At 62.6% G+C, this 23,138-nt stretch overlaps 1 protein-coding gene across 7 annotated transcripts; it reads right to left on the bottom strand.

The window, feature by feature from the left end:
- Positions 1 to 361: 361 nt before the first annotated feature.
- On the bottom strand, positions 362 to 21,746 carry GRIN1 (glutamate ionotropic receptor NMDA type subunit 1). 7 transcript variants are annotated; one of them, XM_074362733.1, is made up of 21 exons: positions 21,489 to 21,746; positions 19,090 to 19,224; positions 16,464 to 16,640; positions 14,244 to 14,306; positions 13,349 to 13,449; positions 10,241 to 10,362; positions 9,996 to 10,170; positions 8,740 to 8,884; positions 8,559 to 8,642; positions 6,536 to 6,677; positions 6,315 to 6,442; positions 5,949 to 6,113; positions 5,757 to 5,875; positions 5,532 to 5,644; positions 5,309 to 5,457; positions 5,054 to 5,211; positions 4,697 to 4,858; positions 4,469 to 4,578; positions 4,216 to 4,361; positions 2,916 to 3,026; positions 362 to 511 (listed from the first exon to the last, which is right to left on the bottom strand). In XM_074362733.1, exons 1-21 carry the CDS (start codon positions 21,744 to 21,746, stop codon positions 443 to 445), a joined length of 2,832 nt encoding a protein of 943 aa, XP_074218834.1. In that variant the 3' UTR covers positions 362 to 442. The 7 variants fall into 7 exon arrangements, with proteins under 7 accessions (XP_074218834.1, XP_074218837.1, XP_074218838.1 ...); XM_074362730.1 differs by having other exon boundaries at positions 478 to 877; XM_074362736.1 differs by lacking the exon at positions 2,916 to 3,026.
- Between the last annotated feature and the right edge of the window lie 1,392 nt (positions 21,747 to 23,138).

Here is a 23,138-nt window from a genome sequence, read left to right as displayed (position 1 = left end):
GGCGGAGGAGGGGCGTGAGCAAGAAGAGGAGAGGTGGAGCAAGGCGGTGAGGTGCGGGTGCTGTGGGAGGGGGTGGCCAAGGGCCCCCACTGTGGCTCTGGTGGTGGCTGGGGGAAGGATGGGGCTTCAGTCTCTGCTCCAAGCCCCTCCGCCTGGGGCCAAGTCAGCCCGTCTCCCCACTGCTCAGAGACCCCAGGGCCCTGCCTCTGCCGGAGTGCCCTGCGGCCCTGCCCAGCCCGCTCAGCTCTGGCCCGTCCTCAGCCGCTCTGGTCCGTGCCTCAGTCCAGTAGGGGCTGCCGGCCAGCAGCAGGGCAGATGTAGGGACGGGAGGCCCAGGGTGGGCAGTCTCTGGCGGGTGGGCTTCCCTCGGGCCTTCCCGAGCTGCAGGACCCATCAGTGTCCTTGGCCGGGCTAACTGGGCAGGTGGGCGCCTCCGGGGGCCTTACACCACGGTGCTGACCGAGGGATCTGAGAGGTTGAGCGGGCCCGTGATATCAGTGGGATGGTACTGCTGCAAAATAGAAATACACAGACAAGGCGCCCATTAGCCCGACGCTCGGGGGCACGCGCGGGGCCGGGACGGGTGGACCGGCCAGCCGGCCGACCAGCAGGCAGGCGGGCGCGGCCTGGGGGAGGCTTGGGGGGCGCTCCTCCCCTGACCCCGTCGTGCTCCGGGACTCTGCGTGGGCCGGGCCGCTGTCCCGTCCGTCTGTCTGTCTGTCTGCGGGGGAGGGGGGCAGAGGAGGGCGGGCAGGGCGTCTCAGCTCTCCCTATGACGGGCACACATCTGCAGCTGGCCCTCCTCCCTCTCAATAGCGCGTCGCGGCAGCACTGTGTCTTTTTGGTTTTGCAAAGCGCCGCGTCCACCCCCGGTGCTCTATAAATAAGAACCAACAATCAATACCCGCTAACCCCGCCGGCCGCCAGGGACCCCAGCCCTGAGCGCCCAGTGCCGCCCTGGCCCGGACCGGCCACAGGACAGGGGCAGAGGATCTCAGCAGCCGGACTGACCCCACCCCTCCCGACAGAACCCCCCACCCAGGCCTCCCTCCGAGCAGGCGCCCAGCCTGGAACAGTGGGAGCTGGGCTGCCCTCCCCCACCCAGCCCCAAGCTGGCAGTGTCCCCAGTCACCCTTGCAGGGCAGGCCAGCCCCAGATGCCATGTGCCACCAGAGCTGGCCTGGAGGAGGATCCCTGGTGCCCAGGGAGGCTTGGGCAAGGAGTCTGCTGGGAGCGTGTCCCCGGAAAGGCACCGTGAGTGTCTCTGAGCTGCACCTGGACCAGCTAAGGGGCGTGTGTGTCTGCTCCAGGCTGGGGCTGGGGGGGGCACTCAGTGATGCCCTCAGGGAGTGGCTGATGGCCTGCAGGACTTTCGTGCTCCCCCTTTCAGCTGCCTGCCCCCAAAGTGCTGTCTGCTGGCGTTCTTTCTCCCTGGATTGCCTCCCCCCAGCCCTGCTCCTCTCTGGTTCTGCACCCCCTGGTGGGGTCCCTGGCTCAGGCTCTACCCACTTTCCTGGGCTTAGACAACCCCAGGCCTGTGCTCCCAGCCCCGTAGACCCTCATTGTCCACCCACCCTGCCCGTGCTGAGCTCTGGGAAGTGGAGCAGCCAGGCCTCATGGGCCCCTCTCAGTGCATCTGGTGGCTTCACCCTGGACTCACATGGCTGTGCCAAGCCCTGTCTGTGTCCTGTGTCTGCCCCTCTTCCCATGAGCTGGGGTGGGGAAGGAAGCTGCAAATCTTGCTCCCACCTTTGAGCATGACCCTGTGGGGTGATGCTGCCTATGAACTGGGGACTTCCTGTGGGCTGGAGGCCAATCTGCCCCTGGACTGCAGGGAGGCCACTGGGCTGAGGGCAGTGCTGGCTCTGGTGGCCCCTTCCTCACCCGGGGATGCTTCTAGTGGGGCTGGGTCAGGTTTGGGGTTCAAGTGCACACATCTGGGGCAGTGAGGGGCTGCCCAAGGCAGGGCAGGGAACATTGGCTCAGGCGGGAGGCCTGGCTATGAAGAGGCCAGGGGTCAGGAGATGAGGCGCTGGTCTTCTCCGGGGAGGCCTTTCCTTCCCAGGCCCCTGTCTGGGAGCCTCAGTGCCCACGGCTTGCAGGGCCCACCCCTGCCTGTTCTCAGACCTCTGGTGCTGCCAGCACGCCTCTGGCAGGGCCCCTGCTCGGCCTGGGGTGGGAGCCACCCACTCAGGTCCCACCCATTCCCACCTGACGGTCCCCTGTGGCCAAGGGCCTGTTCCCACTCCAGGCCCCAGCCGTCCACCCAGATGGAGCCAGGCCCGGCCCTCAGCCCCGGCCCACACAGAGACCACATGGAGGGGGTGCAACAGGCATGGCTCTGGTGAGACACGTGAGACAGGTGTCTGGGTGGCGGGGCTGGCAGCCAGACAGATGGACGGATGGGACATCACAGCCACCCCTCCACGGACGTCGCAGGGAGGGAGAGGGCGGCGGGCCCCTCTGGGAGAGGCTGGAGAAACGGACGTGACAGAGAGGTGGTGTGGCCTCCTGACAGGTGAGGAGCCTGGAACAGGGTGGCTCTGGGCTCCTGGTGCCCCGGGCACAGCCCCGAGGCGATGAGCCTGACTGGCTGACCAACAACATGACACAGCTTCAAGATGGTGCATGGTGTCGTGGCATGGCGGGGCAGACTGACGCAGAGACACACGGGGAGAGGACCCAGTGAGGGCCAGCAGGAGAAAGGACCAAGAGAGGAAGGTCTAGAGAGTCAGAGAGAGAAGACCTAGTGTGCTGGGCAGATAGAGGTGAGGGCAGAAGGGCCAGGGCAGTCAGCGGTGGGGGTGGTGGGATGGTGAGGGAGGGGAGAGGGCACGCCTGATGCACGGGACACAGACACGGAGGGCGGGCGAGATCAGAGTTGGAGACGTGGAACTGGGCGCTCTTCCCCTTACCGTGTCTTTGGAGGACCTACGTCTCTTGAAGCTGGAAGCCAGGGTGGAGGTGATAGCCCTAAATGTGGCTTTCTTTTTAGGGTCGGGCTCTGCTCTACCACTCTTTCTATCCTAAAATGAATATGTATAAGTGATTAGACGGCTAAGGGTGGCGGCCACACCTGCCCTCGCCTGCTCCTGGGGGACTGCTGCCTGGCCTGGCTGGCCACTCAGGCCCTCGTGCCTGCCTGCCTCCATGTGCTGGATAGACCGACCGACCATTGGACATGCGCAGGTGGCCTCTGCTCCTGCCCACTTCTTGGGCCTGACCTTGCTTGAGCTGGGGCTGGGCTTAGGGTGTCCCATTTGGCTTTCTTGCTGGGAGATCCGCCTGGCTCCCTGGCTCCTAGGGGCCCCTGGTTTCCGGGCATCCCAAAGAGGAGGAGCCCTCCGAGCCCTGAAGGGGTTGCCTGCAGGCCCCACCATCGATTCTGACCCCCAAGGAAGCACACTGAGATTCAGGAAGGGGCTGAGGGGCCAAAGGCAGGTGGCGAGATGAATTGGAGCGATAGAGAGACAGAGGCAGCTCCGGGGACACTGGCCTCAGGTCTGAGGGCCAGGATGGCCTGTGCCTGCCAGCGAGAGCAGCGGGCAGCGGCCAGGTCCCAAGAGCAAGAGTGGGCAGATGAGAGGTGCAGGGGCTCTGGCAACCCCGTCCGCCCGTGGCCCTCCCTCTCGGCATCACCAGCTTCTTCCCAGGACGCGGGCTCTGGGGAGGCACCCAGAGAAAGAGAAGAGATGGGCAGACTGGGGCTGGACCATGGGGCACAAGCCCAACCCAGGTGGGCTGTGGCCACCCCACACACAGCCTGACACAGGCTGGGGTGCCAGGCAGGACCAGCCGGCTAGTTAAGACTGGAGTAGTAGGCAGCACAGGACACAGCAGGGCATCAGGGGAGGGGTCCCCAGAGGGTGCCAAGGAGGGGCTTGGGCGGCGAGGGCAGGATGCGTCTTGGAATCACGTGCTACACCCAGGTGGGTCCCTGTCTTACCCTGCCTCAGTTTGCCTTCCTATGGAATGGGTGCAGGTGGGCGACTCTGGAGACAGAGGGGCCAGGCAGATGCTTGGAGCCCGGCTTTGCAGTGGCGGCCACCTGCAGGTGGCCCTCCACCAGTGCTGCCCCTGGCTGGGCTCCTAGCTCCAGTCTTGCCCACATGGGCTCCTGGGAACCAGAGCCAGTGCTTCGGCCTGTGGGGATGGAGGAGGGCCGGGGCCAGGCCGGGCCATGGGCACCAGGCCTCAGAGGGTGTCCTGCCCTACCTGCAGGTTCTTCCTCCACACGTTCACCGCTGCGAAGGCCAGCTGCATCTGCTTCCGGCGAGCGTCCTTGTGCCTCTTGTAGGCGATCTCGATAAAGATCAGGAAGATCCCGGCCACGATGCCCCCAGCCACCAACATGAAGACCCCTGCGGGCCAGGACCCAGCGCCTCAGCTGTTGGCCTGCCAGGCTGCCGGCCCCCTGGGGCACCCACCCAGGACCAGCATGGGTGTTGAGCAAAATGGGGGGACTCACCTGCCATGTTCTCAAAGGTCAGGGTAGCAGGGGCGTTGCTGCGCGAATCACACTCCTGGTACCGTACCCACGTCTTGTCCAGGTCTTCCATGAAGCCGTTCTCGTGCGACCTGCGTGGGCAGAGCGTGTGAGCCGAGTGGAGTCTGGCACTGGGAGCCGGTGTGCCTGGGGCAGGGCTCAGGAGGGGGTCTTCGTGGGGCAGAGATACAGCAGGTGAGGAAGACTCACTTGAGGATGGACAGGGAGACATTCTGCTTCCAGGGGCTGTCCTTGCGCATGCCGATGCCAAAGCCGGAGCGGAAGAACAGCTCACCCGTGGTCACCAGGTCGCACTTCTGCGAGGCCTCAAACTCCAGCACCGCGGAGTCCCAGATGAAGGCATGCAGCTTGCTGTGGGCAGGGGCAGGGGTCACCGGAGCCTGAGCAGTTGGGCTGCCCTGGCTCCTTCTCAATCTTTCCTCCTGCCAGGCTGGAAACCTCGTTTCTAGCCCCTGCCGTGGTTCCCATCTGGTCTGGACATTCCGACTTTTACTGTAAAGGTGTCGCCTCACTTGTCCCGCCCCGCCCGGTGCCCCTCCCCCTCACTTGTCCCGAACGGCCTGGATGGCCTCGGCCGCGCTCTCGTAGTTGTGTTTCTCCATGTGCCGGTACATGGTGCTCAGCTCCACCTGCCGCCGGAAGTAGATGTCCACCGAGCTCTGCTTCACCGTTGCGTAGATGAACTTGTCAGAGGGATTCCTCAGCTGCGGTGAGAGACGGGGCTCGCAGCTACTCCCCGGCCCCACCTGCCGCAGCCGCTGACCTAACCCCCCTCCCCCTCCGGGTCGGGCCGGGCCTCACTCGTGGGTCGTTGATGCCTGTGATGCGCTCTTCCGGCCGGTCCAGCACCAGGAAGGCCGCCAGGTTGGCAGTGTAGGAGGCCACGATGATCATGGCGAACCCAGCCCACACCATACCTAGGATGCGCGCGGAGAAGCTCCGGGGGGCGCCTGCGGGCAGAGAACCCTCAGTTCCTGGCCGGTGGAGGTGGGCGGAGCAGGATGGGCCCCGGGCATGGCCTCACCTTCCCCGATGCCAGAGTTGAGCAGGACGCCCCAGGAGAACCACATGGCGGAAGACAGGGTCAGCGCGTCCTCCTCTTCCTCCTCGCTGTTCACTTTGAACCGGCCGAAGGGGCTGCGGGGCGCAGAGGGCGGGCGGGAGAGGGCGGGAGAGGCAGCCTCGCCCCACCCTCGCCCGCTGCGCCCAACCCGCAGGTGGAGGTGTCCGGCCCCCAGGCTTCGCTTACCTGAAGCGGTCCAAGAGGTAGAGCATCACGGCCACCACGTGCACTGACAGCCCGACCAACAGCCACAGCGTGCTCTGGAAGGGCTGCATGAACGAGTCCAGCGTGCTCCGGGGGATCTCCTGCAGGAGGACAGGCGGTCAGCTCCGCCCAGGCCCTCCGAGGGCCGCGCCCCACTCCGCGGGCCCCGCCCACCTTCTTGACCAGGATGGTCAGGCCCTGGTACTTGAAGGGCTTGGAGAACTCGATGTACTGCGCGCGCTCGTTGTTGATGGTGAGCGGCGCCACGATCATGTCCGCCTGCCCGCTGAGCAGCTCGCCCATCATCCCGTTCCACTCCTTCTTATTGCTGTTGTTCACCTGCGGGGCAACACAGCAGGTGGGGACTCGGACCCCGGCGGTCCCACTCCCGCCACAGGCGCCGGCCCTAACCCATCTTAGGGTTCGCCCACTCCAGACTCGGCCCCAGCTCGCAGGCCCCGCCCACCCAAGGCCCTTCCCCTAGCAAGGCCCGGTCGGCCCCACCCGGTCCCACGCCGGCTCCCAGCGGTCCACACGCACCCGCTCCTGCGTGCCGAACTTGCCATCGGCCACCAGGTGCACCTCATAAGTGAAGTTCATGGTCCGCGCCAGCTTGATGAGTAGGTCGATGCAGAAGCCGTAACAGCACTGAGGCACCGTGTGGCGTGCTGGGGGGGCAAGGGGAGGAGAGGTAACCGAGGGGCTCGCCGCCGCCCCGCCCCGCCGCGGCCCCGCGGCCCGCGCACCAGCCCGGCACTCACGACTGCCTGGCGACGTGTCGTTGGGCCCCGTGCAGATGACCTTCTTGACGGGGTCCCCATTGACCGTGAACTCCTCCTTGCACGTGCCGTCGCTCAGCGTCGGCTTGACATACACGAAGGGCTCCTGGTGGATCGTCACAATCTAGAGGGGAGAAAGATACCCAGCGTGGCCCACCCAGCCTGGGCTGCCCTGGGAGTGCTGTCCTCTCAGCGCCCAGACTCCCCTGGAGCCCCTCCAAATCTCCCACGTGCCCCCCACCCCCCACCCAACAGTGCCCCTTTCTGGAACTTCAGGGAATCAGTCCGCCTGCTGCCCGTGCACTGCAGCCTTCAGAAGGCGCCTGCCCCTCTGAAACACTGTGCTTTTGTCTCCCCCACTTTTCCTCCCTTTCTTGGCTTACACATCACTCCCTCCGTTGGAGGCACTTGCTGGAATGTCCAGTCTGCCCTGGCCCCTCCTCTGACCTCTCAGGGACAAGAAACTCCCTGTCCTAGCCCAGGGCCTGCCCCGTCGTGAGGACAGGCGCACGTCCACTCAGAGCCTGCGCAGTCCCAGGGACCCAGAGGGTTCCCCTTGTCTGATCCCTGGGCCTCTCCCGGCCCTCAGCCTCCCCAGCAGCGGGTCTTGGTCTGGTGGTCTGTCTTTCCTCCCTTCCTCTTCCCCCTACGGAGGCTGCACTCTCTTCTGCGACCTGCCTCTTCAATCCAGGGGCTCCTTGCGGCCCGTGCTGGAACTCTCTTTCCCCCCTGTCCTTCAAGGGCCTTTAGCCTGGGGGTGGGGAGGACACAGACAGGGCAGAGGGGACTGGACCAAGCCTGGCAGAGGATGAGGAGTCCCCGGAAGCAATGCTGGGGTTAAGCATGCAAAGTAAACAGGGCTCAGCATGAGAGGTCCCATCGCCTGCAGGGTGGGCAGGCCCAAGCCTCGGCTAAGGGGTAGCATTTTGTTTTTTTTCCCGCAGGGGATTGGGAGCCCCTGAAGGAGCTTATTTGCTTTTAAAACTTTCATCATGTTTTTCTATTATACAAGCAATATGCCTGTGCTTGTAAAAACTCAGTGAAGCCCCCCCCCCAAAAGTTATAAATAGCCATTTGCCTCGCACAGCCTGTGTGGGACCATCTGGCCATCTGTTTTGGCTGTTTTACTTTCAGACTTTTCAACATGACATGTCTGAATGGCACGAAGAGGTGTGCCAGTCGAGAGGGGTGGTGACCTGTGGGCAGGTGCTCACAAAGGGGTCCAGGTGAGCGGCCATGGGGGTGGGCTCAGAAACCAGAAAAGATCCAGAGACATTTGAGGACCTGGGGACCCCAGGAGAAGGCTGACTGAGCACATTGCATGTGAGGTCCTTGCCTTGGGTGAGCTAAGATGCCAGCTGGATCTTGTATGGGAGGGACTCACAGGAGAGCACCCTGGGAGGAGCAGGGGCCCAGGGATGAGCCCAAGGGGCATGGAAGAGTCAGGCCAAGGCAGAGAAGCTGGGAGAGATAAGTCCAACCAGGAGAGGGGGCTCCCAGAGGCCCAGAGTTATGGCGGGGACAGCCTGCCGCGGGGAGTGCTGCAGGGAGGCCAGGGTCAGAGGGACAGCTTGACCCAGTGTTGGCAGGGGGCCACGAAGGCTCGGGGGGTGAGGACCACCTGGGGGAGTGATAAAGAGTATGGAGGTCCACCCCCAGGAGCAGGACTCAGGATGGAGCATACTGAAGCTGAAGTCCACAGAATGGCCACCCATCTGTCCCTCTGTCCCCGATCAGCTCATCCCCAGGGGAGTCCTGTCCCACATAGGGTGGTCAGGAGGGACACTGGAGAGGGTCCTTGGGATGGGGAGCCAGCGGCTTCCTCTCCTCCCTCCACTCACTTCCCACTCCCCGGCAGGGCCAGGTGTGCACCGTGGCAGCCAGGCCGGTCCTGCTCCCAATTCCTTCAGTCCCTCTCATGGCCTCGCTGTCCTCTCATCTGCGCCTGAGGGGCTGGAGGGAGAACACAGGGTACGGAGGCTGTGGCACAGTGGCGGGCCCCCACCTTCAGTCTGGTGGACATCTGGTAGCCTCGGGGCTTCTCTGTCTCTCCACCAGGCCAGATGATCTTCCTGTCATTGGGGATGACCTGGGGGTGGGAGTATGAGATGGAGGGTGGCCACGCAGGGGTCTTGGCCCCAGGACCCTAAGGCCCCAGCCCCCACCCCCTCATGACCCCCACCTACGTGGGTGCCGTTGTAGACGCCGACTTGCACCAGCTTGCGGTTCTGCAGGTTCATGATGCTGTAGTTGGCGAACTTGCGGTCCCCGTCCTCATTGAACTCCACGCGGCCAGTCACTCCTTCCGCGTACTTGGAGGACATCAGTACTCTGGAGAGGGCGATGGGTTGGAGTCTCCAGGGGCACAGTCGGACCCTCGCAGGGTGAGCCTGACGGGTGGTGTGCCTGTCTGCCAGCACCGATGGACAGCACAAGCAGCTCCCGGGGTCAGGACCCTGTCTGGAGGGCTTTCCATGGGTTGGAATGTTTGATTCCCAATAGCTGTCCTGGCTGTAAAGACGAGGAGGCAGCAGCCCAGGGAGGATGCTGCAGCCCACTCAGCAGCAAGCAGGGGAGGCAGGGTTCAAGTCCTGTCTCCCTGTGTGGTCGCACCTGTGTGTGTGTGTGCGTGCCCTATATGTGTGCACACAAGGTCTTTGTGTGGGTGCAACATGTACCTGTGGCACATGTGTGATGTGCCATGTGCCTCTGAGTCTGTGTACACACACATGTGCATGTATGCACATATGGTCCCTTTATCTGCAGTGGTGTGTGTACTCCTCTTGTGGGCACCAGAGACCACGGCTCTGCACATGATACATGGGGGTGGGGATGTTGGTGATTGGTAGGGCCTCCCCACCCTAGTGGCATGGTGTCCAGGATTCTGTGAATTAACTCCTGCCCCACTGCAGCCATCCACCTGGGTCTCTGGCCAGCCCTGCCTCTCTACAGGCTTGTGTGTCATCCCTGGACTTGTGGTCTGACCTCCTGGGCCTGTAGAGTCTCACAGTCCCCCCTGCAGCAGGATTCTCCTCCCCAGGGCTATTAGCCACCCTGGTGAGTGGGGTGGAGTCTCACGGTTGGCTGTAGTGTGAAAAGGTGGTGGCAGGAGCAATGGAGGCAGCCATGACTTCAGTGACATTCAAGGCGTGGGTGCCAGCGTTGGAAATGGGGCAGATAGATGATTATCACAGTGGAAGTGAGGGTGCAGGGGAGGTGGGGGCAGAGGAGGAAACTGGGGAAGATGGCTGTCTCTGTAGGATACAGCAGGCTGGGCTGGAGCACTGGGCGAACAGCGACTATTCCCAACCCTGGAATGGTGCCCCCCCTACTTGAGGAGAGTAGTTTTCCCGCCTTAGAAGAGCGGCCACGCCCAACTCAGAAGATTGGCCCTGCCCACTCAGAAGAGAGGCCCCGCCCCCCGGGGAGAGGCCCCGCCCACCTCTTGAAGAGCGGCCCTGTCTTCCAGATGTTGGTGTTGCCCACGCAGCCCCGTGGCGGGTCGGTGATGTTCTCCTTCTCCAGAAGCTCGTGCACCGCCTGGGCCACCACGCCCACGGCGTCGCTGATGTGAGCTGACTCGTTCTTGCCGTTGATGAGCTGCAGCCCGATGATGCCTGGGGCGAGCGTCTGCTTAGAGCCCGTGGGGGACCCCTGCCCACCGGGACCCGGGAGCCCAGCACTCACCATCCGGGGCGTAGCGCAGGGCATTCCCTGAGATCTCGCGCTCCCCCACCAGCCACACGTACCCCGAGCCCGTCATGTTCAGCATTGCGGCTGCGCGGTACACGGTGGCAGCGTCGTCCTCGCTGTGGGGCAGAGAGGGGTGACGGGCCAGGACTCCAGTCCTCCCCACCCATGGCTGGCGGCAGCTGCTCCAGATTCCCAGGGCCTCCTCCGCAGCGTGGCCTGCCCCTGCCCCTTCCCCAGCCCCTAGCCTGCCTTGAGGCCTGCAGACACTGCAGAGATGGGGGACAACTCCCATCCCAGGCCCCCGCTCTCAGCCTGCACTGCTCCTGGGCCAGGAGATTCCCACAGAAGTGATGGGGGTGGGGCAAGACCCCCAGAGCTTCACAGGGGTCTCTTGCTGGCCCCTGCCCTTGGTGGTAGGGACACATGGGATGATGATGGATGATAATTGATGGATCAGTTGCTCAGCATGTACGAGGCACCATTCCGAATGCTGCCGTGGACTATCTTATTTAATTCTCACAACATTCCTGCGAGACGGGCTTTAGTACCATCCCCATGTCAAGAGGGGAAATTGAGGCCCCCAGGACACACCAGTGGTGAATGGCAGAGACACTGTGCCAGGACAGTCCACCCCTGAGCCCATGCTCCTGCAACTTCCTGGACAAGCCATATCCTCTCTGGTCCTTCATGTCTAAACTTGTGAAATGAGGGGCTGGGGGCTTTCTGGAGGGTCAGATGCTGCTGGGGCCGAGTGCCTGGGAGCTGCCTGGGCATTGCAGCAGAAGCCACTGGAGAGATGAGGGCTTCTGCTCTCCCATTTGGATTCTGCACAAGTGGCCGTGCTGTCCCTGCCTCCCAGGGCTCAGGCCACTGGCAGGACAGAGCACAGACCTCGCCTTGCAGGCACATGTGGTCCTGAGCTCTCGGTGTGTCCTCACAGGTGAGCCCCTGTGGACCCGGTCCTCTAGGGCTGGCGTCTCCCTGGTCAGGAGAAGGACCGTGGGCCTGGTGGCACTCCCACCTTCTCTTCCCCTTTGGGCCAGACCTGGCCCCAGGTGGGCCTGGACCACAACTGGCCCTTTGCTTCTCAAATACATGGGCATTAGGGTACTGATGTCCAGAGAGGCTGGACAGATTGTCCAAGTGGTGGGTTATTTTCACAATGGCTGACTCTGGAAACCAAGGTGACTCTAGGTTCCCTAAGAGGTCTGCCCCCAGTCTTCTCAAGGATTAGCCAACGAAGAAATGCAAATCTCCAATGTTTGCTCTCAAGAAGAATGCTACTGTTGGATGTAAGCCACACAGAATAGGGTTGCTCCAGGCAGCCCCCAGCCAGGATTGCCCGGCAAGACCTACACCGTGCATGTCAGGGCGCAATGTGCCCACTCTCAGCGGTGCCCACTAGGCCTGGCAGAGAAGATTGCCTGCTTGACACCATTCAGGTCTGTGATGCTGGGTTTGGCAGCAGGAGCACACGCCTCTGCTCAAGTCCAGGGAAACTGATACCTTTAGTAAAACAGTTCCCGACAAAAGTCCGATCAACCCATCAAACTGTTTTATGAAAAGAGCGGATCCCAGTAAAGACAATTTCAGAAAGTTTTTTTTTTAAAGTTTTGGAAGCAAATTAGAAACTCGGAGGCTCCCTGTAGCAAATTTGTCAAGGACTGATCGGCTTGATGAGGCCTCTCTGCAAAACGCTCTCCTCAGCCCTCATGAAGGCGGAGCCAACATGTGCTCATTCAAGAAGACCTGTCTCTGCCCTGCCCAGGGGACAGCCTGTCTTCCTGGGCTCCCGGGAACTGGGCGTGCTGGGCAGGCACGTCTCCCTCTGCCGTGCGACTCTGGCCTCTCTGAGCCCAGCGTGGGAGGGGAAGGGTCCCTTCCTGCCCTGACGATCCAGAGGCCTTTCGTGGATTCAGGAGGGGCCATGCTGTGCCTCTGGGAACAGTATATGTGCATGGGTGGGGTTGTGTGTGTCTGGAGGGTGTGGTATGTACATGGTGTATGTACACACGTGTGAGGGCATGTGTCCTGTGATGTGCAGAGCATGTGCGTGTGGTGTGCATGCACACGTACATAGGTGAACGTGTGTCTGTGTGTAAGCGTGTGTGTTGTGTGTGTATGCCTGGTAATGTCCTGTGTGCTTTGCGTGTGTGGTGCACACACATGTATACGGCACGTGCGTGTGTATACAGCACATGCATGTCGTGTGTTCATGTGTATGCCTGTGAGTGCGTGTGGTGTGCCCATGCATGGAGGGCTGTGGGGGATCAGTGTCTGTTTGCCACACCCGGCTGGCCCCCTGGAGCGTGAGAAGGAAGCTGCTTCCTGCTGTCTAGCGCGAGGAGCCCTGGGGAGCCCTGGGCGGGCCCACCCTGTGCTCTGCCTCTGGGGGAGGGGCGCACCTGGCTCTGCACCAAAGGTTTGTTGACTGAATGTGCAAAGGACACCTGCCTGCCCTGCTACTCAGAGTACTGCTGGCTCTTTCTGGCCTGCTGCGGGGTGACCCCTGCTGTTTTCCCCTGCTTTGTTGGAGACTGCAGAGCTTCTGGGATAGGGAGACAGTGTGTGTGTGGGGGTCCACACAGGCCCTCCCATGTCCCATGGAGCAGAGCTCTTCCTGGTGGCCAGGCCTATCCCTTCCCAGGAGTTCACAGCCACTTGCAGAAAGGGAGGCTTTGACTGTGGGCTCGTGCCCACGGTCACAGCAGGGCCAGGCTGCAGCAGCCTGGTGTTACGGGTCCCCATCTGCCTCCCCACCTTATGCTGCCCATTCCAGCTGTTCTGCCTTCAGTCCCAGGACACCAGCCCTCTCCCTGCCGTGGGTCTCCCCCTCCATGCCCACAGGTCACTTCCTCGTCCCTTTCCCAGATCCCAGCTCCCAGAGCCCCGTGTCACCCTATGTATTACCTGGGCCACGTCTGCATTCACAAGGGCAGGGGCTTATCCATCTCCCATCCCCAAGTCCCGGTGTATGTGGGCGGGGGCGGGGACTGTCCTTGGCAAGAACATCTTGGAAGTTGGGAAACTCAGATCCAGCCCAGCAGTGCCCAGGCCCCAGCCCAGCAGTGGAGCAGGGGGAGGGGCGCAGCCTGGCCTCACCTGGCAGAGAGGATGATGACCCGGGCCTCCAGCTCCCGTGCCTCCATCAGTAGGGCCGTCACGTTCTTGGTCCCCGGGTCGAATTGCAGCACCTTCTCAGCCTGTGGTGTGAGCAGAAGTGTTAGCAGGTGGCCGGGGCTGGGGACATAGCGCCTCAGGGGCGAGAGTCGAGCCGCAGCTGCTAGAAACCCCGAGGCAGCTTAGCTAGGGCTGCCGCGGCCTGCACCTGCCACCTGTACTGTCCACCTGCCTTCCTGGCTCCTCGCCCAGCCGGGCCTGGCCTCGCTCGTCCTTTCTTCGGCCTGCTTGCTTTCCTGCGCTGCTCTCTGCTCTCTCTGTGTCTGTCTCTCCACCTTTCACTCCTGGCCTCACTTTTGCACTGAGCATGCAAGCTGAAGTGGACCGAGATTCAGAAAGAGGCGTGCAGCGGACAAGAAACAGAAAAGAGTTTTGGAATGCAATCGGGAGCGGAGACGGGGCCGACTTTTCCAAAACCACGGGAGTTCCTCTCAGGCCTGGTCCGCAGGCCCTGCGGGAGTGGCCCCGACCGCAGGCAGGCGGGCGGCTGGGCGGGTGGGCTCCCTCCTGGGCTCCACGAGGAAACCCGGGGGGTCCCAGAGATTCGCATGCACTTCCCAGAGAGCAGCTCCTCCTGCGGCCGGGCCTGCCTCTGGGGTGCAGGCCGAGGCCGAGGCCGCCGTGGGTGGGCCGCAGGTGCCCACTCGGCCTGCACCTGCCTTCTCCTGCCTACGGCTGCTGCCTCACGACCTCGCTCTCCTCACTGCTCGGGCCTGCGGCGCGGCGCGGCGGGGCCGGACTGCGGCCCTAGTGGCCGAGGCGCCGGAGGCCAGGGCTCCCTAGTCGGTGGGTGGCGTGCACGTCCATGCATATATACCTTGGGTCCGCGCTTGTTGTCATAGGACAGTTGGTCGAGGTTTTCATAGTTCCTTTTTTTACTCTGATGAATAATGTGCACAGAGAAAATATGCAGACACAGAAGAAGATTATAAACGGTTGAAAATGACGGCGCTAAAGCAATCACACCACCTCCTCGGCACGTCTGCAGACGGGCACGTACCTGGAGCTCGCAAACACCTAGGCCCGGGGCGGGGCTGGGGGCCGGGGTGGTGCTGGGGGACGAGGCGGCCTGGGGGCCACTGAGTCTCCCTGCCGTGGAGCTGTGCTCTTGGAGAAGGTCACACTCAGGACAAAGGGAGGCCCTGTCTGCGTCCAAGCTGAATGTGTCCCTCTGGGGTGCCACCTGCCCCCCCACCCCTGCCATGAACCTGCTACGTGGCCCCAGCAGTACCCACCCCTCCCACATCAGTCCTGAACGGGGGTGACATCCCCTCCTGGCCCTGTCCCCTCTTTCCCTTCCCTCCCAGCAGCCCCTTCTGCCTCTCTCAGAGGTCTGGGTGTTCTGCTTCCGCTGACCGGTGTGTGACGGGTGCACACTGTCTGTCAGTCTGCACTGGAGAGCTGGTGTGAGGGAGTCTGGGAGAGCACATGTCTGTGGGCATCTGCATAGGAGCGGCAGCCCACGTTAGCCTGTGGTGGGGGTGGGAGTGGGGACCAGGGCTCTCTGAGCACTTGTGTGTGTCTGTGTGTGTGTGTGTGTGCCCATGTGTGGGAGTCTGGGTGAGACTGCCCGCGGATGCATGCTGTGTGTGAGCCTGGTTGGGCCGTGGGGAGGTGTGGAAGGCACCTGTGGTCTGGTCTGTGGCAGGAGGTGTGGAGTGTGGGGCAATTGTCTTGGGGAGGGTGGCGTGTCCTTGTGAGAGTGAGTGCGTGTGGTTGGGTCCCAGGGGGTGTGCCTGATGAGCGTATGTGTGCCCTGGGCATGTGTGAGGCCACAGGTGGGCCCACCAGGAGGTGACATGCCTGCCTGGTGTTGAGGTGCTCTCTCTGGGTGGGCGGCCTGCGGTCCTGCTGGCCAGCCGCGCCTCCTAGACTCAGCCAACTCCCCCCAGCAGGACCCCCCAGGGCCCTCTGGGTCTGCTCTCTGGCTTCACCCCCACCCGGGACCCTCTATTCCCTTTGGAGCCTCTGGTGCCTTGGAGGGCCCGGGTTGGCACTCAGTTTATTGAAGCCAACTCTAATTTCACAGACAGAACATGCGCCCTGCCACCCCTTGGTCTGGCCTCCCAGGGCCCTCCCCAGCCTGGGCCTCCCTCCCTCTCTGCCCAGCTTGGCCCCCACCCAACCCGGGGGCCACGGCCTGGGTGCTGAGCGCCCAGGCCTCTGGGCTGGGTGAAGGCGGGACCCTGGGCCTCCTGTGGCAAGCACCTGCTCTTCCTCAGGCTGGCAGTGGTGGTGGGGGTCACCTGGACCCCCAGAAGTAGCACTCCAGGCTATTTCTCTCCACGCCCCCCAGATGGGGACTGGGCTGGGGCAGAGCGGTGAGTGAGAGCCAGGCGGCTAACTGGTCCCCAGGAGGAGCCTGGAGCCCAGCCTCCACAGTGGGAGGTGAGGAGAGGAGGGGCAGGGCGCTCAGTGGGGGAGCAGAGGCCTGAAGGCGCAGGGCCCAGACTCGGGGTGGGAGGTGGCAGGTGTCCGTGGATGGGGTTCCGGTGAGGGTGATGGGCAGCTGTGAGGTGGCGGCTGCGACGGAGGTGAGGCCAGCGCGAGGACATGGAATGGGTCACAGCAGAGAGGGGACTGGGTCCTGTGGGAAAGGACGTGGTGTGTGGTTCCATCTCACTGAGAGCGCCGCCCGAGGGGAGGCCGCTGAGGACCGGAGCAGTGTTAGGGGGCAGAGGCAGCGCCCGAGTTCCGAGCCTGACCTCGGCCTCGGCCTGCGTGGGCTGGGGACTTGCGAGCCGCGCGCCGGCGCTGCGGACCCGTGTGAGGGCAGGGGGCGGGGCGGGGCGGGGCGGGGTGTTTGCGGAGCTCCAGGTGGTCCTGCCCTCGCCCCGCAGGGACTGACACGAAGGAGATTTCGACTAATGGCAAAAGCGAGTGAAATGAGCCGAGGACAGGCTGGGGCGGGCGCTCGCCAGACGTAGTGGTGCTGACCATGCACGATGGAAAGAGAAGGGTGTTCACACGGGCCACAGACACAGCGGCGGCTCGCCGGCTCCTGGATCTGCGCGAGGCGCCCCGGCCCGGGCCTCACCTTGGACTCGCGCTCCTCCAGCAGCGTCTCCAGGCGCTTCTGCGCCGCCCGGCCCTCGTGGTCGTCGCTGACCAGGAGGATGATGTGGTTCCAGCTGTAGACGCGCATCATCTCGAACCAGACGCTCGACTGGTGGGAGTAGGGTGGGACGGTGCGCAGGAAGCTCAGGTGGATGCTCTGCAGCGACATGGGGAGGCTGAGGGGCCGGGCCGACACCGCCGCCAGGGGGCGCTGGCGGGCCGGCCGCTTCCGCTCTTCGCTGCCTCACCCCGGACCCCGGGACCGGCTCCCCCACCCCCACACTCCTCCCTGTAAACATCTGGCTTCTCTCCCCACCGTGCATCACCTAATCCGAGACACGGAGGCTGGGTTTTTGCCCTGCAGCACCCTGACAGAGACAGTGGGTCTGCAGAATCGTTCCTGGGGTGGCTCCCCTCCTCCCCAGCAGCTGCTCCTCGCTGGGCAAGCTGGGCTCAGAAAGTCCTTGCTGACACTCAGCATCTCAAAGATCCCCACTGGATCCTTCCCACGTTTACGGAACCGTAGTCTTTTTTAGGCAGTCTTCGCTCTTGGGGCTAAATATTCCATCTAGTCACCAGGGCGAGGATGGACCCTGCCTTGGTTCTCTGAGTGCGCTAACTGGAGGGGGCGGACCGCAGGCAGCAGGCTGCGCCCTCCTCAGCACAGGCCCTTCCTGTCCTTCCAGGCAGCGCTGATCCTTTCAGGGCTCCTGTGGACCCACACTGATCTTGGGGTCCTCTGAGCCCTCCAGATTACTTTCACCTGCTCCCTCTGTGTGCTTTGGGATCTGAGTGCAAGCGTGCTCCTTTGCCACTGTCTGTTACCCACCAGGTGACATGGCTGCAAGGGGGCTGTAGGTGGGGTCTTGGACTGGCTCTGACTCATGGGTTGGGCACAGATGGTCTGTGGGTTGGGATGAATGGAGTCAGAGTGGAGCTCTGAGGTGTGGCCATTAGGTTTGTCCTCATGCTGGACCAGAGAGTCGGGCCACAATCTGGACCTGGGGTGAGGGCACTTGATGGGCTGGTGTCCTGCCCTGGGAGGGGGTGCCCCCGCCCAGCCTCTCCTGTGCTCCACCTGCTGCTCTCCTTTGTGGAGGTATTTTTCGCCCATTTGCATATGAGTGGACTGGCGCCCAGAGAGGGGAAGGAGGCAGTGGTGGAACCTGTGCATCTGGGAGCAGTTGGGGTGCCTCAGCTGTGTGCGGGGTTTCCAGAGCCTCTGGAGGGGGTGGCTCCCTCCCTTGGGGTCCATCTCAGAGGACCCTCACTTTGGCCTCACTTTCCCATTACCTCCAGGCAGACCCATCCCTGACCATCCCAGACACCTTGGGCCTGGCTGAGATGACCTCTGTGCCTCAGGCCGTGCTATCTAGGACTCCGGGCTCCCAGCAAGATGACAAGAAAACCGGGAGAGCTGGGAAGCATCCCGCAATAACCTAGCCCTCTGGCCCCTCAGCTCAGGCACCAGGCTAGGGTCCCTGCACAGCAGGCTGTGGGACGTTTCCAGCCTTTTGGTGGCCAATTTGCATCCCCAGCTGACCAGTCCTCCCCGAATCATGGGCAGACACTGCTGGGGAGCTGCATGACCTAGTGCAAGTTCCCCACTGCTATGGGTGTGAGTTTCTTGCAAAACCTACTTGGTGACCTCCTGACTTCCCCAGCTGCTACTTCAAGACTGGACAGCTCCAGCCAGACCCCCCAGCCAGAACCCCCGGCCTGTGGGCCAAGATGCTGAGCAGTGGGACCTGCAGCTCTGAGACCTGAGACCCCCAGGCCAGTCCCTCCAGCCACAAGCTGCCTCCGCGTTCACCTGACACAACGTGGACATTCTCTTCCATCTGCGCCCTCCGGGGGGAGGGGCTGGTAACCAGCCCTCATCATTCCCTTGTGTATCGACCTCTTCTAGGCTTTTCCTCCTCCCGGAGCCCCCCTTCTCCAAAATCCCCTCGTCCCGCTGTCTGGGAAGCTGCCCTGTCTATCCCTTCTTCTGGCCATGAGGACCTCTGGTGCTTCCAAGGGCTGGCTATTGGTGCCTGTCTCCTGTCAGTGGGCCAAGTGTGCGGGTGTGTGTGAGCATGTGTGTCAGTGAGTGGGTGTGCATGTGACTCTGCCTGAGTGTGGGTGTGTATGAGTGTGTGACGCGGGATGAGTGTGGAGGGCAGGGAACACGTTAGTGTTATGTGAGTGTGTGCGTGAGCATGAAGGAGTGGGTGATGGTGTGAGTGTGTGTGTGCATGTGTAAGAGCATGTGAGTGTTCTCACGAGTGTGTGTGGATGGCTGGAATTGTTAGTATCTATGAGTTTGTGTGCTGTGTGTGTTGGTGTGCACGTGCATAAATGTGGGTGAGTGTGTCTGAGACTGTGAGTGTGTATGGGTGTGAGTGCATGAGTGTGCTTAAACAGATCACTGTGTTGCACCTGGAGCCAGAGCCCAAGGTCTGAGTACCTCTGCCCGTGGCCCCCACCGCTGTCCTGGCATAGCACCTACCCCCCCACCCAGCCTCCCGGGTGGCTGCTGGTGCCCCTGGGCTGCAGGAATGAGCCGCCAGGTCTGAACAACCGGAGCAGAGCTGGCTGGGTCCCCATCTAGCTGCTGGGCTTACCTTGTCTGAGTAGATGGACATGCGGGTGGTCAGCCCCAGGACAGGGATGCGGTAGAAGCCGGCTGTGTAGGAGACGGGGGTGGGAGTGAAGTGGTCGTTGGGGGTAGGTGGGTGGCTAACTAGGATGGCGTAGACCTGTGGACACAGGGGACAGGATCAGCTCGCGCAGGGGAGCAGGTGGGGCCCTGCCCTGGAGCTGGCTATCCAGACTCAGCAGAGGTGGGGCGGGGGCTGTCCGGGGGCGCTTGTGCTCACGCAGCCCCAGGAGCACATATCCACGAGGCAGGGGCGCAGGACTCCCTAACCATCTTCTGAGTGTAAATGAATCGTGAGTGTGAGTCAGAAGTGGAGAAAGACCACGAAGGCACGCAGGAAGACCACAGACCACCCCATGCGCCCCCTGTCCTCACACAGGAGGGCTGCCCGGAGGTGTGTGGTGAGACCCTGAGACCCCAGTGCTGGCTGTGGGGACTCACACCCAGACCACCCAGTGACCTCAGCCTGGGTCAGAGATGGGTGGGGGCCAACACTCCAGAGCTGGAGGGCAGCGCCAGAAGGTCTGTGTGGAACATGGCAGACCAAGCATTGGCCGGAGGAGCCGGCAAGGAGCCACCCAGAGGCCACTGCTTGCGTCTTCCAGGGCCAGGCTGAGCTCTGCCCGGTTTGGGCAGGCCCCAGTGCTGACTTGGGCACTGACCACATCCTCAAGGATGCCTGGCCTTCCTGCCTGCACCAAGGCACCTGCAGGCAGGTCTGAAGCTGGTGGCTTGGTCCCCGAGGCAGGGAGTCCGGACAGGTGGCGTGGTGGTTCCCTGATGCCCTCACATTAGAAGGACCGGTGTCTGTCCCAATCTGCCTTCTCCTCTCTGAGCCACAGGGCCCACAGCACGCAAACAGGGTACAGGCTGCACGGACCCCACATGGTGTAGGCATGCACAGTGCCTGGACCACAGGGTGTGACAGTGAGTGACAGCTGCTACTATCACCTTTGCTCCTGGCATTGGCTGTTCCCTGTGGGGACTGTGCCCACAGACAGCAAAACTGAGTAAGTTGGAGGAGGGATTCCCAGAAGGGGCCCTACCTGGATTCCCTATCTCCACCTCTTCGTGTCCCTCCCCCACCCCAGGTGGGGCATGTGACCGAAGTTGCTGGCTACAGAGACTCCACCCACTCCTGTCCTGTGGTGCCCTGGGCTGGAGCATGGGGAGAGGCTTGTGAGACGGGGAGTTTTCCCAGCAGAGCTCTGGCCTGGCCTCACAGTTGGAGCTGTTTGGACTGGTTCGCCCTCCCTTGGCCCTTCCCTCCAGTTTGCACCCAGAGGTGCCTGGTCAGTCTTTGCATGAGCTTGTGTGTGCACACGTGTGACCATACAGATACTCACAGTGTGTGCTGGGGCATGCATGTGTACACTGCGTGCCAGCATGTCTCTACATGTGCATGTGTATGCATGATTGAATGTGTGTGAGCGCCTGTGTTGGCATGTGTGGCACATGAGGGTGTGTGTCCATGGATACGCACATGTGTGGGGGCAAGTGTGTGTCAACGAGCATGCGCAATTGCCTGGAATGCTGATGTGCATGTGTTAAGTCTGCATCTCTGGGCACAGACATGGGTGAATATGTGCACATGTGAGCGTGCGTGTCTGTAGATACGGCGTGCCTGTCGGAGGGGCATTGTGAGCAGCACTGGCACCTGGGTCAGTCCTGCCTCTTACATAAAGGGCTGCATTGCAGTGATCCCGTGGCTTCATTGGAATTCAGCAGGCAGCACAGCCCAGGGGCGGACAGCTCCGACAGGCAAAATCCCGGAGCCGTGTCCTCCCCCGCAGCGCTGGCTGCTGGTGGCTGCCATGCTGTGCCCGGATGCCTCCCACACTCGGAGGGCCTGTTCCTACCCTACGGAACAACACCCTGCTTCAACGCCTGGGCCATTTCGCATCTCAGGCAGACCTGTGGATGGGGGAAGGGGAGGGAGGAAGGGAAGGAGATCTCGAAGCAGAAACAAAGATGGCCCCAGGCCCCATCCAGTTTAAAGCCCTGCAGTTGTGCCTGGGGCTGGGACAGGCACCAGAATGCCCGCCCACAACACTGATACACAGTGACCAAACAAACAGGCCACATGTCTGCACATGCCAGTCTGGGCCTTGAGCCCTAGAACCCTTGTGAGGACAAGCCAGGATGACAGGTGACCAGTCTGGAGCTAAGATGGGGAACTGGCAGACACCGGTGTTTGGCTGCTAATGAGACCAGCCCTCCGGGGGTCCTCTCCTAAGGGGAGGGAGCTGGCTAGGAAAGGATGGAATGAAACTGGGACAGCGGGAGGGATGGAGGGTGAAGGAGGGAGGATGGTGGGGGGAGGGGCTGGAACTGGTGCAGTGTGAGCCCTGGGGGTGCTGGCACCTGGCTGGAGATGAGGTCTTCGCACACGGACAAGGCCATCTGGATGGCGTTGGGCTTGTGGGTGACGGAGGTGGCGTTGAGCTGGATCTTCCAGGAGCCATGCCGCTTGTTGGCCTGATTCACAGCCTCGCGGAACATCTGCTCGTGCTTCCGCGTGCTCAGTACCGCTCCGATGTTAACGATCTTGGGGTCGCAAGCGGCTCGGGCGAAGGAGCAGGAGAAAAGCAGGGCGAGAGTCAGCAGGCGCATGGTGCTCATGGGCTCCGGGCAGCGCCCTGGCTCTGGGCAGTGCGAACGCGGGGCTCTCGGCACATCCCCAGCGGGACGCCCCGGCCGTCCTGCGCGCGCCCGATCCCGCGGGCTAGGGTCGCCACGTCTTCCCCGGGAGCCTTAGACCCGGGACGTCTGCGAGAAGGAAGGGGACACCCGAGCCTTCGGCCAGCGGGGGCCGTCCTGGGCGCGTGTGGGTTCCCCGCGCTTCCCTCCGAGCAGCTGGCGCTGTCCACGGTGCTGAAGCGGGTCTCGGCGCTGCTCTGGGCGCCGCGCACCGAGAGCACACACAGCTCCTGCGGGCGCGGGCTTCGCTGGTCCCGGTCCCGACGCTGCGGCGACTGCGACAGCTGCGGAACGGCGAGCGGGGCCAACGTCTCCTACCCCTCCCGCCGCCCCCGCTTCCCAATACGGAGCCGAAGGTGGGGCGCCTCCCGCTCCAGAGTGTGCGCCTGCGTTCGTGTGAGCATTTTCCAGCGCGCGCGCGAGCGGGGGAAGCCTATGTGCGCGTGTGTGTGCGTGTGTGCTCTCGCGTGTGGATGGGTCACTGAGACAGTCACCTGGGCTGTCTCGAACCTGCAGGGAGCCGAATTTGGGGAGATTAGAGGGGTCCGTGTCACCGGGTGCAGCCTTGCTTGTCTTTTAACATGACCGAATGTCTGCCAGTTAGTGTGTGTGCGCGCGTGCGCGTGCACGAGTCCTCACCCACAGTCAGTGGTATTTCAGGGCCTGACTCCGCCGGGTGGAAACTCAGGTGGTTGGAGAGGCCCTAAGCCATGCTTCTGGGGGAGGGGCAGTGGGGTTACCCTCTCCAGAAGTCTCAAAAATGGGACATCAGCAGCCCCACCATGTGACTTGGACTCCCCCCGGAAGGCTGAGAAGAATAGAAGGGGTGACAGTGGTCGCCCCATGTTGAGCTGGATCTTCCAGAAGAGTCTGGGGGTCTGAGCCCAAACCAGCTGTAGGGAGACCAAGGCCAAAGGGAGTTGGGTCTGCAGCAGGTGAGACTAATGCTAGACGTCAAGAAGCACTTGCCCCAGTGAAGTGTGTCCCTGGATAGACATTCCATGTCTATCCTCTGTTTCCACTCTTCTCCCCTCTGCAGCCCCTCTCCTAATTTACTCCAAGCAACCCCTTCCACCCCTTTCCAGAACCTCCTTGTCCTTCTGGTCCTCATGATCCCAATTCTTTGTCCTCATCACCCGTGGAGTGTGCCTCCCCCTCCCTAACTCAAAGGATGGTTGAAGCTCCACCTCCTGCCAGTGACATCACCGTTTCCAATAGCAACCGAGGATTCTGCAGATCCAACAGCAGAAGCCCCCAGTGGGGACAAAGCAGGTTGTCCCCACACCTTAGTGATGTCCTGAGCAGTGGAGAGGG

This window comes from Camelus bactrianus, chromosome 4, assembly GCF_048773025.1.
Source record: "Camelus bactrianus isolate YW-2024 breed Bactrian camel chromosome 4, ASM4877302v1, whole genome shotgun sequence".
NCBI classification, from domain to species: Eukaryota; Metazoa; Chordata; class Mammalia; order Artiodactyla; family Camelidae; genus Camelus; species Camelus bactrianus.
This window is presented reverse-complemented; position numbering and strand designations above follow the sequence as displayed.

Bases quoted from the DNA above. Each gene is read 5' to 3' on its own strand.
- GRIN1 (XM_074362730.1), bottom strand. From the start codon at position 21,746: ATGAGCACCATGCGCCTGCTGACTCTCGCCCTGCTTTTCTCCTGCTCC. The intron at 13,450-14,243 runs GTATATATGCAT...CTCACACCACAG, and splicing joins ACAACAAGCGCGGACCCAAG to GCTGAGAAGGTGCTGCAATT. The intron at 5,876-5,948 runs GTGGGCGGGGCC...GTCCTCCTGCAG, and splicing joins TGACCATCCTGGTCAAGAAG to GAGATCCCCCGGAGCACGCT.